The sequence below is a fragment of the Lepidochelys olivacea genome (genome assembly GCF_965140295.1).
Source record: "Lepidochelys olivacea isolate rLepOli2 genome assembly, chromosome: 5".
In the NCBI taxonomy this organism is placed as follows: domain Eukaryota; kingdom Metazoa; phylum Chordata; order Testudines; family Cheloniidae; genus Lepidochelys; species Lepidochelys olivacea.
The window spans coordinates 95,926,980-95,943,470 of record NC_140415.1 but is presented as its reverse complement, the minus strand read 5'-3'; the positions used below and the strand labels follow the sequence as shown (position 1 = coordinate 95,943,470).

At 38.7% G+C, this 16,491-nt stretch overlaps 1 protein-coding gene across 1 annotated transcript in view; it reads right to left on the bottom strand.

Moving 5' to 3' along the window:
- Positions 1-431: 431 nt before the first annotated feature.
- Positions 432-16,491, bottom strand: part of LOC311520864 (guanine nucleotide-binding protein G(q) subunit alpha) — a 230,259-nt gene continuing 214,199 nt past the window's right edge. Inside the window, exons 6-7 of the mRNA XM_084628732.1 lie at positions 7,449-7,602; positions 432-4,557 (exon numbers count right to left, since the gene is read on the bottom strand). Coding sequence (XP_084484858.1) covers positions 4,367-4,557; positions 7,449-7,602 — 345 coding nt within the window. The 3' untranslated portion in view covers positions 432-4,366. The remainder of the gene's footprint in view (positions 4,558-7,448; positions 7,603-16,491) is intronic.

Genomic DNA, 16,491 nt, shown 5'->3' with positions numbered 1-16,491 from the left:
CTGTGTGAAGCGTGAGGAGAAAAAACCTGCAGTTTTGAACATATGGTTTTGAGGACCTGGTAGGCAAGATCATTACTGAATTGACCATAGGACATGGATAAAGGACATAAATTATTAGTGCATACTAAACTGTAAAATGTATGGATTATGCCCAAAACGAGAATTGTATTTACAAAAAAAGCAGATGTCTAAATGTCCAAAATACAGCAGTTAACCTCATGCAATGAAGCCACTTTAATTTTCTAGTCAGATGGTGACAACATGATGAAATCCCAAAGACACATGTGGACTATATAGTTGGGTTTTAAACTAGAGGAAGGTCTTTGGTAGGCCATGTTAACATATTGTGCACACATCATTAGTTAAACAAATTAATGTAGTAGTTAGTATGCAGTGTAACCCTTATACAGAGTTTCAAGAACAGCAGCACATATAATAAATTATTTGGGTACATTTTATTTTTTTCAAGTGGGTTAACATGTTTTTGTGTTTTCCTATTATTTCAATCTTTTGTGAGGAATGCAAAACAAGGGAAGGATCATGAGAGTGAGTAATTTGAAGGTCATTTGCATCTTACAACCAAAAGCGGGGAGTCTAGCGGTATCTTAATATGCAGCCCTTTTTCCCCCCATTTAAAGTTTTTGCAAATCATGCAGTCAATTCTGACTGATATCCAGCATAAAAAGTCTCTTCTCAACTTTCAAACTTAAAAAAATTATGGTTCACAATCATGTGGCAGTATGATTAAAAAATTACAGTTCATACACCTTGACAATCAAAATAGTCTTAATTATAAAAAGTAAAACTGCCCTTCTAGCTGTATTATCCTCTATCCCTCATGATAGTGCCAGTTAATTTGTGAAAAAGGCAAGTTTAAGGTTTTTGTAAAATACATATTACAGCTTTCTTGTGCTAGTGAACATCTAGTACACATAGGTTCCCAAGAGGTTTTCTTTCCCTCCTCCCCCATTTATGACATTCAACAAAATCACATTGTTTTGGCAAAGTTGAAAGGGTTTTTGTTTTTTTTTTTTTTTGCCCTCAGCTTCATGTTAGAGGCACAAACTTCTGCTCTATAAGGCATAGTAGAAACCATCAATTGACAAAGAAAACCAAACCCAAAATCAGCAAAGGAATATATTGCAAGTGGGAACAGCTGTGTCATTTAAAAAGGAAAATATGTTTTTGTAAACTGGCATACTGCAATGCTGTGTTAGGTGATTCATGAAAAGCTTGCCTTGGCATTTTGAAGATTTTTTTTTCCCTCCCCAGAACATGCTCAAATGATTTAAACATTTGCCACAGGTTCAACTTACCTAAAACATACCAGAAGTATCCCAGTGGCACACACTCTTGAAAAATTTTGCAATCACAGTATAACTACAAAGCATGAGTAAACTTTTGGTTTTTGTTTTTATACAAAACTTAAAACCAACTCTCCCCTCCCACTCCACCCCAAGCCCCTGCCAAAAAATCCCATAAAACAAAAAAACTCCTTTAGGCTCCATTGGCCTCTATTTGCCACAATTCCATTTATATCACCATATCTGGGATGGTCAATCTATTCCCATCTTAAAAGAAGGGATATTATCATGTACCCCAGAGTCAACAGTGGAAAATCAGGAGCAATTTTATAATGCCATATATAACAAGACTAACTGTTCTGATCGTCCATTTAGAACATCAGTGTCACTTTTTATCTTCTATATCTACCTGCTGTAGCTTTATTAAATAAAATAGCTTGACTCAATGGACGCTGATGATTTTTTTTTGTTTTGTTACATTTAAGGTTTTCATAACCTTTCAAATACTATTCCATTGGACTTCTGTATTATATTCTGTCATATGGTGTTTTTAGGGAAGTGGCGATGTATAACTGTTAGTACATTTGTACAACAGGCTACAATCGTTTCTAAATTCACTTTTCTAATAAAAGTCATCAGAGAGGTAAGACTAATCTGCTGTGCATTTTCCAAAAAAAATATATTAAAGAGCTCACATTCCAATCCCAGATCGTATGGCAAAAGTTCTTCTAACAAAGCTGGTTTCTACATCTGTATAAAGCCCTGTCAAAAATCAAGCATTATTTTGAGAGTGAGTGACCTTTGGGTGTTGTTTTCAATTTACCTCTAATCAGGAATGTACAAATGATTTTATACAGCATGATGCTAGTACCGCTCTGTACTATAGTAAAGTATTTTGTTTTGTAAATAAAAAAAATCCCTAGTCAGAAATAAACTGACAAAATTTACATTCTTCTCTCTTAAAAAAGTAAATAAAATAACATTATTTAAAATGTGAATTAGCTATAAGACATACAATACAATTACATAGATACATATCAATACAGCACATTCAATCTGCCAAAAAATTAATGATTACAAAGCCAATATGGATGCTGCCATATATATATATAGATAGATAGATATCATCTATATATATATATATCTGTATGTACAATGATTATAGCATTCATAATTGCACTATACCTACAACCAGTTTTAAATTACACGGTGTCTCATGAGGGAGAAAAATTACAATTTTTGTTATTATTGTTGTTTTGCATTGGGGGGGCGGGTTAAAGATGAACCACATCTCGTTAGTATTTATTGTTAACTTTGGTACTCAACTTGTAAGCCATTCTTTTTCCCCCTCCCCTTTGTTGCTCTGAAGGAGCAATTTCTACATAAGTGCACTCTAGTGCTGCATGGTATTGCGGATAATCAGTCCAATTACATGTCAGACCTCTGAGTTCTCTGCAGCTTGCTAGCAGTCTTGTGACTTGTTAAAAAAAGTTTTTTCACCCCAACCTGCAGAAGAGAACCTCATAAATGTGTGTGCTGTCTTTGTTGTTTAAAAAAATTGCACATTTGGAGTTCAAAAGTAAGATCTTTGCTGTTTCATTTACATGAATAAATCTTTCTATGGAACACTGAGAGAGGCTACTTTGTATTAAGCCTATTAGATATCTGTCAATCAATTAACAAGCAACTGTATCAAGACGGGGTCCTGAATATGATTACTCATCAGTAATTTCATGTTTCACAACTAAAGGTGCCTTGATATTTCTGCAGAAAATGTTCCCTGTACTCTCATACTATCTTTGACATAAGGACAGAGTAAAATTGTCTTTAAATTAGTGTAGACAATACGCATGTGCATGATGCATCCAGCAGCATTTTCATTCATGCTGCTGTTTTTGGCATTGAAAATGGAACATTTTCTATTAAAAAAAAAAAAAAAAAAAAGGAACATATGAGCTAAAACTTTAATTCTTTATCATTTGGCAATTGTCTCAATCAGGCCATTTCCCAATCAATCAATTTGGCATTTCAATTAGTATCTTACGTTTCAAAGCTATTGGTTTTATAAAAAGCCACGTTTGGCAACATGAATTTTTTTTTATACAATAAAAATAATGTTTAAATTGTGGTCAAAAATATTTTAAAAGCGCTTACTAAAAAACCAAACCAAACCAAACCAAAAAATAAAACAAACAAAACCAACCTGAAAAAACACTGTTTCAGGCTGCAGCCGCTGGGGAAAATGTAGTGTCTATGGCATTTTTATTTGGCATCTATGATTTGAAAGAAAGAAAGAAAGAAAGAAAGACACATGGCAATTAAAAAGAAATTCTATCATATTCCACGTTACCATTTTGCCTTAGTCATTTCATTACTGTCTTCTATGCATCGTTCTGATTTGCCACATTGTAGCTAAAGTTAAAATCCATGTTATTACAACTGCTGTTTTTGATCCCAGTATCATAGCCCACAGTGTGAAGACAGTTTGCAAAATATCCATGTCAAGAATTTTAAAATTACAGTATCAATACTTTTGATCTTTCAGAAAAAGTACATACTGTAAAATTAGAATGATTGATGGCTTAAATTATTATGATAGTATTTTCCTGATCAGATCACTGTAGAGAAAAAAGTTTACCAAGGAATGCAACTGGGAAAAAAGGTCGTTGTACCTTTGAAAACAATAATAAAATGTAGCGGAGGAAAGCGGATAGAGTGAGAAAGAAAGAGTCAGAGAAAGGGGAAACCAGCATGATTTTCCCTCAATAGCAAAAAACCCCCTATCCTTTGTGAGTGCATGACTGAGAATTTAAAACACACTGAGTCACAAGGTTTTGCCTAAAAAAATGAGGAAACATGCTGTGAATGTATTTCAGCATCTTTTGTTTTTCCTCAATATAGTTTAAATAAAATCATAATATTTACTACAAACTCTGTGAACATTCACAGAGTCCAGGCCGGCAATAAATTAGTATTATGCAAGTCGTTTTCACAGATAATACAGTCCCTCTTGTATATCTTCAATTGCCTGAAGGGAATTTTGGGAGGCCTACTAGGCACAGTTAGACCAGGTTGTACTCCTTCAGGTTTAACTGTAGGATAGTGTCCTTGACAGCAGCAAAGACGAAGCGGATATTCTCTGTGTCTGTAGCGCACGTGAAGTGAGAGTAGATAATTTTGTCACTGTCTGGATTCAGGTCTACGAACATCTTCAAAATGAACTCTCGTGCCGCCTGTGCATCTCGCTGGGGTCCTGTTAGGTTAGAAAAGAAAGTTAGTTTTGCAAAAGCTAATCAAATGCATGAGCTTCTTCTTTGTCAGAGAGAATCCTACTATGTCTAGCAGCAGGTGGAAGAAAGTTGTAGTCTGTGATATCTGGTAAGAGAAATAGGGAAAGATTATTTTATAAATCAACTCACACCATGCCCTTGCTCTTTTCTTCTCAGTAGGACCTTTTAAAATAAAATTGAGGGAAATTTCAGAGATAAAATTATGCTCATGAGGGCATAAGTATTTTCCTGCCAATTATTCCACTTCCCCACCAAGATACCCTATTAAATGGGAGAATGAAATGGACAATCTGTAACAACAGAGGATGAGCAAAACAGAAACCAATCCTTTTATAATTAATCTTTCAGTAATTTCAAAGGGTTAACCAGTATTTGGGGTATTGTAATTCAATGTTCATGTTTAAACAAAAAACTAATCTTGTACTGTAACATTTACTACTTTTACAGCTATGTCTGAGGATTTTAATACATAGTTTAAGTGAATTACATTCTAAACTAAGATGACACTGTCTCAGATAGAACTTCATTAATTTTAATGTTAGCTGATAATGAAATACAGTTGCTTTGTAGTTGATGCACTTCTGTTACAAAGTTGTTACATTACAAAACTTAATGATATAACTAATCAATTGTTATTTAATTTACACACAATAATTATCCCATTAAATCAAAATTAAGGCTGCAATTCTCAGAAGGGCATGCAGTCTATGTAACCAGGCTGCATGTTCAGCTATATGCACGTGAGGCAAATGGACCAAACACTCACTCCCAACTTGGGAGTAGCCAATGTGCATCCATTGCACAGCCAGTATTTCAGGGAATCAGCAGGAGTAGTGACCACATGCTGCTGCTTTCCCAGACCAGCATTTGTGAGTGTGCTCCAAAGCGTAGGGGCCCCAGAGTGTCTCAAAACAAAGGTCCCCAGATCTGTTTTTACAATGGGCAAAGCAACATATTCTTCACTAGATTTGTCTTTAGCTATGGCTGAACCATTTGGGCTGAAATTTTCCAGAAAAATTCAGCCTGGGGCAGACACCTACCATGGAAAATTTCAACCCAAATAGTTAAAAGTTTGTCAAAGTTATAAACAACTGAAAACAGGATCTTATAACAGGAAGTGTTGGGACATCTTAGTAAGTGGGGCTGACCTAGGCTTGAAAGGATACTAAAAATAATTACTATTCAACTGTCAGCTTTCAAATAGATGGAGGATTATCAAACTAAAATTATGCTGAATTGTAAATAATAACTATGGTCTGATCCTTATCCTTGTTCTAGGTGAGTGGACCCCTGCAACTGCACAGAACAATTTGCAGGACCATGAGCTAGGTCTCTCAAATCATAAACTAGTGTTTTCCTAATCTCGGTCTTGAAAATTAGAGATACTATCTTTTTGAAGCCTCAGCAAACTTGTAGCCTAATCTGCTGTTCACTCTCTGGTAGGGACAATGGAGCCTTTAGGTTAAGTATGCAGCCCTTCAGTCCACTCACCAGATGAACCTGGGACTTTTCTTCCACTCCAAGCAAAGCCTCCACTCAGATACCTTAAATAACTTCACTTTCGCCTCATGAAAACTTCCAGAATGTACATCCTACGAATTTCCTTAGCAACTGGTATGTGACCTGCATAATGTTCTCTGGAACAGGCACATTAAACCTGATATTAGTAACATCAAATTAGAATGAAGGAAACTCCACTATAAAAATGGAGTGGTGGAAGGGTGGGAGGAGTCAGATAGATCTCTTTGAAGCACTGAAAGGACTTATGACATGTTCCCTTCAGATATCCAGTTCTTTAAAAAATGTTCTTTTGCACAGTAAAGCCAAGTTAAATGTAAATATGCAAGATTATGTATATATTTGGCGAAAAATTCATTGTGTTCAAAACCAGCAGCAAATTCCTAGAAAAATTTTAATTCCATCTTAAATTCCTAGAAAAAAAGATCTTCTTTTAATTAGATCAGCAAGCACACAGTTATAGGCTAGGTTGAAATTAGGTCCACTGATCATATGAGACTATTTCCTCAAAAATCTAAGCATTCTGAAGACATAAAACCCTCATAAATCATAAATCTAAAATCACAACAGCAAATCTCAAATAATTTAGTATCACACAGATACTGTTGCACTCCCCACAAACAATGGAGGTATAGAGTAAAATCCTGGCCTCAGTGAAGTCAATGGCAAAATTCTTATTGATTTTAATGGGATCAGGATTTCACCCATAGACATTATACATTTTAGGGAAACCTTATTTAATATGATACGTGGTTTGTGATTACTGCCAGCGAAGCTGGTGAAAATCTACTTGATGTTCCATCTGTTTTCCTATAGCCATTATAAAAAATGCTACAAGGTTGTGGACTATTTGAAATGATTAGAAGTTCTCGAAGTTGCCGTTTTCATTTGTATTTTTTCTTTTTCTCATGTTTTTAAATCTAGTACATTACAACCCCAGCTTCCCAACCATCAGTTAATCATCTGACACCATAAGTACATATTCTATTAACTCTGCAAAAAACTGTTGATTATTATTGCATTACGAGCTTCTATGTACCATATAAACTAAATACATTTCTAAGCAATAAGTACTGGAAAGATCTGTCTGTCTGCAATTTAGACAATGCTGTTTACCACATATCACCATTGTAGCGTAAATGCAATGAGCATCTCAAGATTTTTTTTTTTTTTAAGGTCAGGCTTGACAAAGCCCTGGCTGGGATGAGTTAGTCAGGGATCAGTCCTGCTTTGAGCAGGGGGTTGGACTAGATGACCTCCTGAGGTCCCTTCCAACCCTGATATTCTATGATTCTATGATCTGGAGCATGAATTCTGGTGTTGCAATATTACTTACCATCATACTCTGGGAAATAGTCAACTAAATGGGAGTACATAATTTTCTCCTCTAGAAGATCTTTTTTATTTAAGAACAGAATGACCGAAGAGTTCTGGAACCATGGATATGTGATAATTGTCCTAAACAGTGCTTTGCTTTCCTCCATTCGGTTCTGGAAGAAAATAAGAAAAAGAGAAAGGAAATGATGCGGTCACAAAATATATTAGCTGTGTTTATTTTGCAAACTCAACCATTCCATCATATGAGTTTACTTGTTGCTCCCTAGGGTTTTATAGCTTCAACTCACAATTTCTGTATAAACAGTTTGTTAAATCTGTAGGATGTTTCAGTTATGCAAGTTGAGGCTAATGTACAATAAGTATGATTTTTTTTGAACGGGCCATGAATGTTAAAGGTGTAATAGGAACTGACAAAGTCTGGCTATTTATGTGTACAGCTGTACACAAACCCACATTACTGGAAAGTGTGTGGAGAGAAAGCCAAATGTACAAAAACAAAGCCTAAGAGCCGAGTTAAGGAGAGAGCATTCTCCTTTGTTTTCAATTTCCCAGTTTTTGTTGGTACAGTGTTTCAACCTTAACTGCTTAACCACTACGGAAATATAATCTGGATTTGTATTATTGTTTTCATAGTCCTGAAATCTATAATTATGTCTGAAAGAACTTCTCTATATTGCAAAAGTTTATTGTGCTTTAATTCAATTGAGAAGAATTTTATCTCACATGATGCTGACTTTACTGAGTGGCCGTACAAACTGGGTTCAACATTGTTTCAGCTAACTGTGGTAAAACTCTTCTTCCTCCTCTCCTGTGAACAGTTCTACAGCATAACTCTTGTTGCCCATAGACTTGCACAGTAGTAGCAACAGCATGATGAAAATGAAAGAGGATTGGTACAGTCTAGCTATTGCCTGCAGGGTTCTAAAGAGCAGCAATGAAAAAATCAGGAGCCCTGCTAATTTTACCACTGCTTGGCTATAAGCCCCAGCATAGGCAAGGAAGCCGCATGTATGGAGACAAAGATAATGCTTTATAGTTGGGTTTTATTTACTTGTGTGCTTTTGTAAATTTTACATTCAGTTCCTTGGAACATTTTTGTTAAAAAAAAAAAAAATCAACTCTGCAGAAATTGATAGGTTAGTCCTCCCATACCAGAGTAAATTTCCCATTGGTGAATAAACAACTGGAATTTTCAAAGCTCTGCAATAATTAATTAAATCTCATAACATATTTTTAAGACAGTAAATATGGGAAAACTAAAGCACAGAAGGTGGGATCCACACAGGTACTTAGACACTTACATCCCATTTTTAGGCACCATTATATTCTACAAAACTCGCGCTCAGCTGCTGTCTAACCCTGTAGGCACCTAAACTCACTTAGCACTTTTATTTTTGCAGTAAAAGTTCCCTAGGCGCCTATGTTCCTCCCTTTGGGCATGCACAATGCCGCCTCCCTCTAGGCACCTATCTCCCACCTAAACCCCAGAGTGATCCACACACCTGGGGAAGATAGGTGTTCGGCTGCTCAAGTCACATGTGGGGCCTGAACTGGTAGGCATTATCAGAGGCTGCCTAACTCCACACAAAGCAGCTAGAGGGGTGCGGGAGGAGGTGGCCACTCCTATAACCTTTAGTCCACTGTGTAGGGCACTCAACTGCCACGGGATTCAGTAGAACCAGGATTTCACACAGAAAGTTCAAGTGACTCACTCAAGGTCACTATATCAAGACATTGGCATAGTTGGGCACAGAATCTAAATCATTAGACTATCAAGTCTGTGCTTGAAACACTAGACCATGCTTCTTCAACATTTTGTATAGACCAGAGGTTCTCAAACTGTGATCCATGGACCACCAGTGGTCCATGAGCTATGTTCCCTCTAATTTTTGACAGGCCGTGTGCACAAAAAATTTCTTCTGTGCAAATTTTTGAAGCAGAGTTCAAATTTGTGTGCCATGAGGCAAATGTACCCAAGCAAGTAAAATGCTTATAAATTTAAAAAGTTTTAATTTGCAATTTGTGATAATAATAGTTTTACACCATGTTATTTTACAAATGTCATTTTTAAATACTTAGAAAAAGGAAATTTAACCATTCTTCATGAAGCAGAAGTTAGTTTTAAGCATTATGCTTTGTCATCTTTTTTATAGACAATCATGAGCATATATCAAGCACATATTAATCATGATCATTATCAGTCCATAGGCTTCTGCCTGTTGGTTTCCACTTTCACGTTTCATTCTATACACATGCCCGAAAAGATTTTGATAAACATATAATAAAGACAATTTAATACGTATGCCATTATGTCAATTTATATGGATTTTCGGATAGAGACATCATAAGTAAAAAAAAGAAAAACAAAAGTTTGTGTTTTAAATTTAAAATGTTCCTAAAAATATCAATAAATGATTATCAGCCAAGAATAATATATGTAATTACAAATACATTTTAATTTCCTTCTTGATCGAAATGTCAAAGACTGCTAAACTAACCTTACTGTTTTTCCCTATGATCTTTTTCATTTGCTCATTCAATATAAACTCTGTCCAGATCTATCAGTCCTCCATCCAGCTGATAACTCTTAATACACATCAGCATGTCCAAATGATCTACTTGTAAACGATTCCATAGTTGGTTTTTTAGAGTGTTCATTAAGCTAAAACCACGCTCACAGTCTGCACTTGATGCTAGGAATGTTCCTCCAATATCCATCAACTTTGCAAGATCCTGAAACTGTTCGTTCTGGTGAGCAAATGTCACCATATCCAGGAAACTTAAAACCAATTGTCTTTTGATTCTTTTGGCTACTGCAAACTTGAAGTCATTGTACTGACTAACTATAACAATCTCTTCAGCAAGAAAGTCTTTGTATGTTGAACATAGGGATTTGACCTGATGAATTCCAAAATTGAAGTCACACTTAACTATTGCTGCACAATCAAAAGCGGACCATTCCTGGACTTCATCCTCTGGAAAACTGTCTGCCAAATGTGCACACAAGATGTTTATGAAAGTTATTATGGAACTGGTATCAATTTCATTATTTTCCTGAGAGCTCATATCTAAGAGAGCCTTAACTTTGTCACTCCATAAGACTGAATCTCCACGGTACTGTCTTCTCATCTTGTTTAGTTTACCTCGGGCAAGGTGAAATGCTTCAAGAGGTGTAAGGCCCTGTTTCTGCAGCAGCGTGGATAGTGAAGCGAGCTCCGACAAAACATCATTCAAAACTTCTAATGTTATTCGGTATTCCATGGTATTCAGCTTTTTGTGGTAGTATTTAGAAACTGAAACAATATCTTTGTCGTGATCAAAGTATTCCAGAAGAGGATTATAGTTGTGAATAATTGCTTGAAGTGCAAAGTACCTACATAACTAGCACACTTCATTGAGTGGCCTGAAAGCCATTGACTCACATTCAGAAGCATCCACTATTTCCTGAAATTTGCATTTTTTCTTGGATGACTGACAGAACACCGTGTAGACAGTTCTCTTTAAGGTTTCGATGTCTCTTATCAGCTTGACCTCTTTCCATGCATCAGAAATCCCCAAGTGCAATGCAATGTTGCTGGACTAAGTGTGGAATATCACGTTTCAGCTGAGCTGCCACGCCATTGAGTTTTCCCAACATCACGGAGGCACCATCAGATGTGAACATCACTAGTTTCATTAGATCAAGTTGGTGTTTTTTATAAAACTCTTTGATTGCAGACAGTACTGAAACAGCATCACATTCTTGCAATCATAATAGTCCACCAAACGAAGTTTTATAGTCTGCAGAATTTATGGATCTATATTTAAAGTAGAAGATCAAATATCTGTTAATGGATATATCAGTGCTTTCATCAACAGCTAGAGTATGAAACATTGCCGATGCTATTTCATGCATGAGGTCACCTTGGACTATGCAGTTGATAATTTCAAGAAATTCAAAAGAAAAATTTTTACTTCTCCAGCTTGCTGGTATGTGCACACACTTTTCCATAGGGTCATTAACATCCTGAACAGAAAGCACTGAGCTGTTCATTTTAATAGCCAACAACACACTGTCAATAAGTACCTTGATTTCTTCTGGGTTTGAGCGCTTGCGTTCAAGATTAACGTGCCTCCTCTGCTTTTCAGCTGGACTTTCAAGAATCATGCTAAGCAATCCACTCCGTAAGGAAGGGTTTTTGTTTCTAAGTCTTGTTACACCATCTATATGAGACTTACTTGACAGATGACGCTTTAAGAAATACAACTTCCATACATCGTTCCACATTCTTCCTGTTGAAAATTCTCCCGAAGCTCTGGCATCTCGACAATATACACAAACCACTCCGTTGTCCTCATCATATGTGAATATTTCAAAAAGTTTAACAAGCATTACACTATGTGACTTTGGCGTAACCATCTCTATAGTCTCATCCAGCCATCCAGATTTAAATGAAGTTGCTGTTCTTTTACGCTTTAGACCTCTAGACAGTGATATTTTGGGATTGATTTTTACCAAATTGGTTTATTTAAAATTAATACTTTTATTATATGGCTATATTTCAATGCGCTTAACAGCGTGACTCGACAAAAGGGCAAACAGGAGATCATTTAGATCAGGATACTGGAAGTTTGTGCATAGCTCCGATCACGTCCATGAATCTGAGGCAAAAAAACGCAGGGAAAATGGTAAAACATCACGAGTAAATGTATGAAGTCCAATGCCTTTGAAAGATTTCAATCACGAAAACAACACTTATTCATTTCTGGGAAATCTTTGCAGTTCCTTAGCAACTACGGCCAGGCATTTTGACTTATTCGCATGTACTTGAGTTTGTCCACAGTCAAATGAACAGACTACAAGGAGATGTGTGGGTCCCGACTGTCCCGACGTGATCAATGTTCCGCGTTTGAAATGCTGGCGGGGAGGGGACCGATTTATTGCCCTCCTTTCCCTTTCCCCGCTTTGCCAGCTAGTAGAATCTGGCTGTGTTGACGGATGGCGGGCGAACAATGTCAAAAGTCGCCCGTAAATGATATATCGGCCTGGCTCCGATGTAGAATTTCATTTTTTGTGTGCGCGGTGTTTCGCCATGTGCGCAGGGTTTAGGATCTGTGTGCGCGTGTACACGCACACAGCTTAGAGGGAACAGTGTCCATGAGCTCCATTCAGGTGGTCTGTGGATAGTTCCCTCTAAGGTGCATACCTGGGCAGCCGCACACAAGAGAATGATGGGCCACCCACCGAATTAGTGGAGCCGCGCAGGCGTGACTCCACTGATTAGGTGCCTGGACCCTGGAGAAGATGCACATGTAAGGTGAGGTGGTGGCCTTGGGGGGAATAGGGGGTAGGTGGGAGGGGGCAGTGGGGTGAGAAGAGAGGGTGGGGGGAATTTGGGATGTGCAGGGATGCAGCGGCCAGAGAAAGAGGCGACTTTCCCCAGCTCTAGGGCTGCAGCTGCCAGGAGAGACACCCCTCCTTCCCAGCCCCAGCTCAGGGGCTGCCGTGGCGGGGGAGAGAGGGCACATCCATTGCATTAGAAAGGTAAGACTACTGATATTAAAATATGAGTTATGTGCTTTTATTTGTAGAACAAAACTACATTAATTATTAATTTTTTTTATATAGCGCTTTTATCCAAAGCACTTTATAATAGTTAGCTAACGGTACAAACAACATTTGGAAAGACCATTAAGTGGTCCGCCGAGACCCTCAGCAATTTTCAAGATGTCCACGAAAAACAAGGTTTGAGAACCACGAGTATAGACTTTTTGCCACAAACCTATGCCCAAATCCATTTATAACTCACAACAGTAATTAAATTAAAATAGTTTTTATTTCCAGTTTGGCCTTCATAATTATAGAGCTGTATTATAACTTCATCTGACATCAGCAAACCATTTCTACATTTCTGAATCCCTACTTCTGATAACGTAAAGTTTGATTCCACTCCCCAAATCCCGAACTGAATTTGGCATTTACAGATACAGTGTGAGTGTAGATCTTCGTTTGTGGGCTAACAGCATCTTTTCCTTCCACAGCAAATTAAAGAGCTATTGAAAACACTTTAAACCTTAAGAATAATTAGCAAATTACACAGGAAACATAGTGGCTTGAATTACTAATGCAAGCTTGAATTATATGCCCTTTGCAGAACTCTTAATGGGAGTTGCAACATTCTCATCCGGCAAGCTGACTTTAATGCAGAAGTCTCTCTCTCTGATTTTCACAACACAGTGTTATACAGACGAAACATGTCAGTTTGCAGTGGCAGATTAGCCACTGGGCCAGTGAGGCCTGTGCCCAGGAGCCGTGGCCAATTGGGGTGCTCCTGCATCCCAACCTGCTCTGCCTGCTTCATCTGTGCTCCTGCTGGGGAGTGAGTCGGGGCGCGGGGGGTTGCCCTGCTCCACCTGCCCGGCGCTCCTGCCGGGGAGTGGGGGCTTCCCCTGCTCGTCAGCAGAAGCGCTGGGCGGCAAGAGTGGGGCAAGACCTCGCGCCCTACTCCCACTTCCCAGCAGGAGCACCGGGGGTGGGAGTGGAGACAGGGCAAGCCCCTGAGCCCCGATCCCATTTCCCCAGAAGGCGTGCCAGGGGGACTGCAGGCAGAAGGGTTGGGGAAGGGGCCCCCATTTGCTCTGGCCCAGGGCCCCATAAAAACTTAATTTGCCTCTGCCAGATTGCATAATCTTCTGATTCTTGTTCCAAGAAAACTCCAGAAATCTATGCTCAGCAAAGATGTTTATTAGACAGTTAACATGTTTTACATTTTCTTTTTCAAAACGATGCTAAACAAGATGAAGTAGAAAAGGCACACAGACTAAGTCAACATTCATACTTTATAGTCACCTTTTTTTGTTCTTATAGGCTTATCAGTTACTGAAAAATTTGCAGCTTTGTATTTTACAGTCACACACTATAAAGGTATGAAATATTGATGCCATGCTTAGAACTCTGAGGGACACATTCTGCCTTCAATTACACCACTGGAGTCAATGAGCTTGCACAGGCATAACTGAGGGTAAATTTCGCCTTAAGTTTGTAAAATGAGTTTTAGATACTACACTATAAAAAATTGCCTACAAAAAATTCACTAATTTATCAGAAAAACAGTGAGCTAGAAACAAGCAGATAATTCCATATACAAATAAAGAAGAAGAAAAAAAGAAAGATGATAGGTGTTTTAATTTACACCTGATTTTCCTGTCTTACTGATGCATATCAGGAATAATGCCACTGAAATCAACTGACAGGTTTCAGAGTAACAGCCGTGTTAGTCTGTATTCGCAAAAAGAAAAGGAGTACTTGTGGCACCTTAGAGACTAACCAATTTATTTGAGCATGAAGTGAGCTGTAGCTCACGAAAGCTTATGCTCAGATAAATTGGTTAGTCTCTAAGGTGCCACAAGTACTCCTGTTCTTTTTGTGAATACAGACTAACACGGCTGCTACTCTGAAACTGGTATAAAAGAGGTGTGAGAGGAGATGTGTGTTTTTGTTTTCTGGTATCTAGGACTTTTAAGAGAAATGGAAGGTGATTTACCAAAAAAATCAATCATCATCAGTATTGGGCTTATATCCTGAATGTACCTAGTTAGAAGACAGCAGAACGCAAACTGACTGACACTTGCATGGGCATAAGGCAGAGATCATCAATCAGGTCCTCACTCTGCCTGGTAGTGCTTAATTTGCTGAGCCCTGTTTCCCTTCTGAATATGTGGACAATGGAGAAAGACTGGCTCTGACTTCCCTAGCTTCAGTAGGGATGACTAAAGAGAGAGCGATCTCTTTGCTGAACAAAAAGCACTCTGATGACCTTTTGAAGTCACTTGCTATTGCCAGTAATGTACAGTCCACAAAGCCCTTGCCTGAGACGGTTATTCAGAGAGTGCTCAACTAACTGCATGGAAAAATCCTGGAAAGCAAAGTTAGTAGCAATCACAACGAGCCCTGATTCATTCACTGCACAATAACTGTAAGGTGCAGTAAAGAGCAACCATAGTTCCTATCCAGAATTTTAAATATATATATAAGCTAACATTGGACAGGCTAGCATGAGCACATCCTGTAGAACAGTTAGAAATAGAGAGAGAGTGTTTAAATTTCAGTATGCGGGTCACATTCACGTGTCTGCATTTCACTGGATCCGGATGGAGCAGTTGACAGGTTTTCTCAGTGCTTTGAGCCTGGATGAAAACTAGCTAGCTGTTGCTCAGCTCAGTTAAAACCAAGGCAATACTTGTAGGTTGGAGGAAACCACTAAAGGAAATGGCAGAGGTAACATCTGCTCCTCGTCTGATGGAATTTGTCCACATTTTGGTACTTCAAGTTTGCAATTTTGTGAGTTCTCACTGAATCCTAAGTTATTTCTGGAAGTCCCCATAGTAACAATGAGTAAGACTGGCTTTTTTTCCCTTCCCTATCTGCTCTTGGCAAAGTGGATATTCCCTTTTCCTTTACATGTGGATTGTTTTATAGTTATAATTAGAGCCCTACCAAATTCACTGTCCATTTTGATAAATTTCACGGTCAGAGGATTTAAAAAATTTGAAATTTCACAGATTCAGATATTTAAATCAGAAATTTCATGGTGTTATAACTGTGGGGGCTCTCAACCCCAAAGGAGTTTGTGGGGAGGTCTGAAAGACTATTGTGGGGGTGGGGTATTGCCACCCTTACTTCTGCGCTGCTGCAGGCCGCAGTACTGCCTTCGGGGCGGGGCAGCCATAGAGCGGCAGCTGCTGGCCGGGCGCCCCGCTCTGAAGGTAGCACCACTGCCAGCAGCAGCGCAGTGCAGAAGTCAGGGTGGCAACACCGTACCATGCCTCTCTGATTTCTGCACTGCTACTGGAGGCGGTCCTGCCTTCAGAGCGGGGCTCTCGGCTAGTAGATGCGAAGCTTCCTGCAGCCAGGAGAGGTTCCTGGAGGTGGCTCTGACCTGGCCCCTGGAGCAGCCTGTCCTGGGGAAGAGGAAGTCACATCCCTCCCCTGCCCAGCCAGGGCTAGCGGCTGGAGCCCTACACACGGTAGGAGCCCCCGCCTGGGGTGCCTGCAGCTCCCC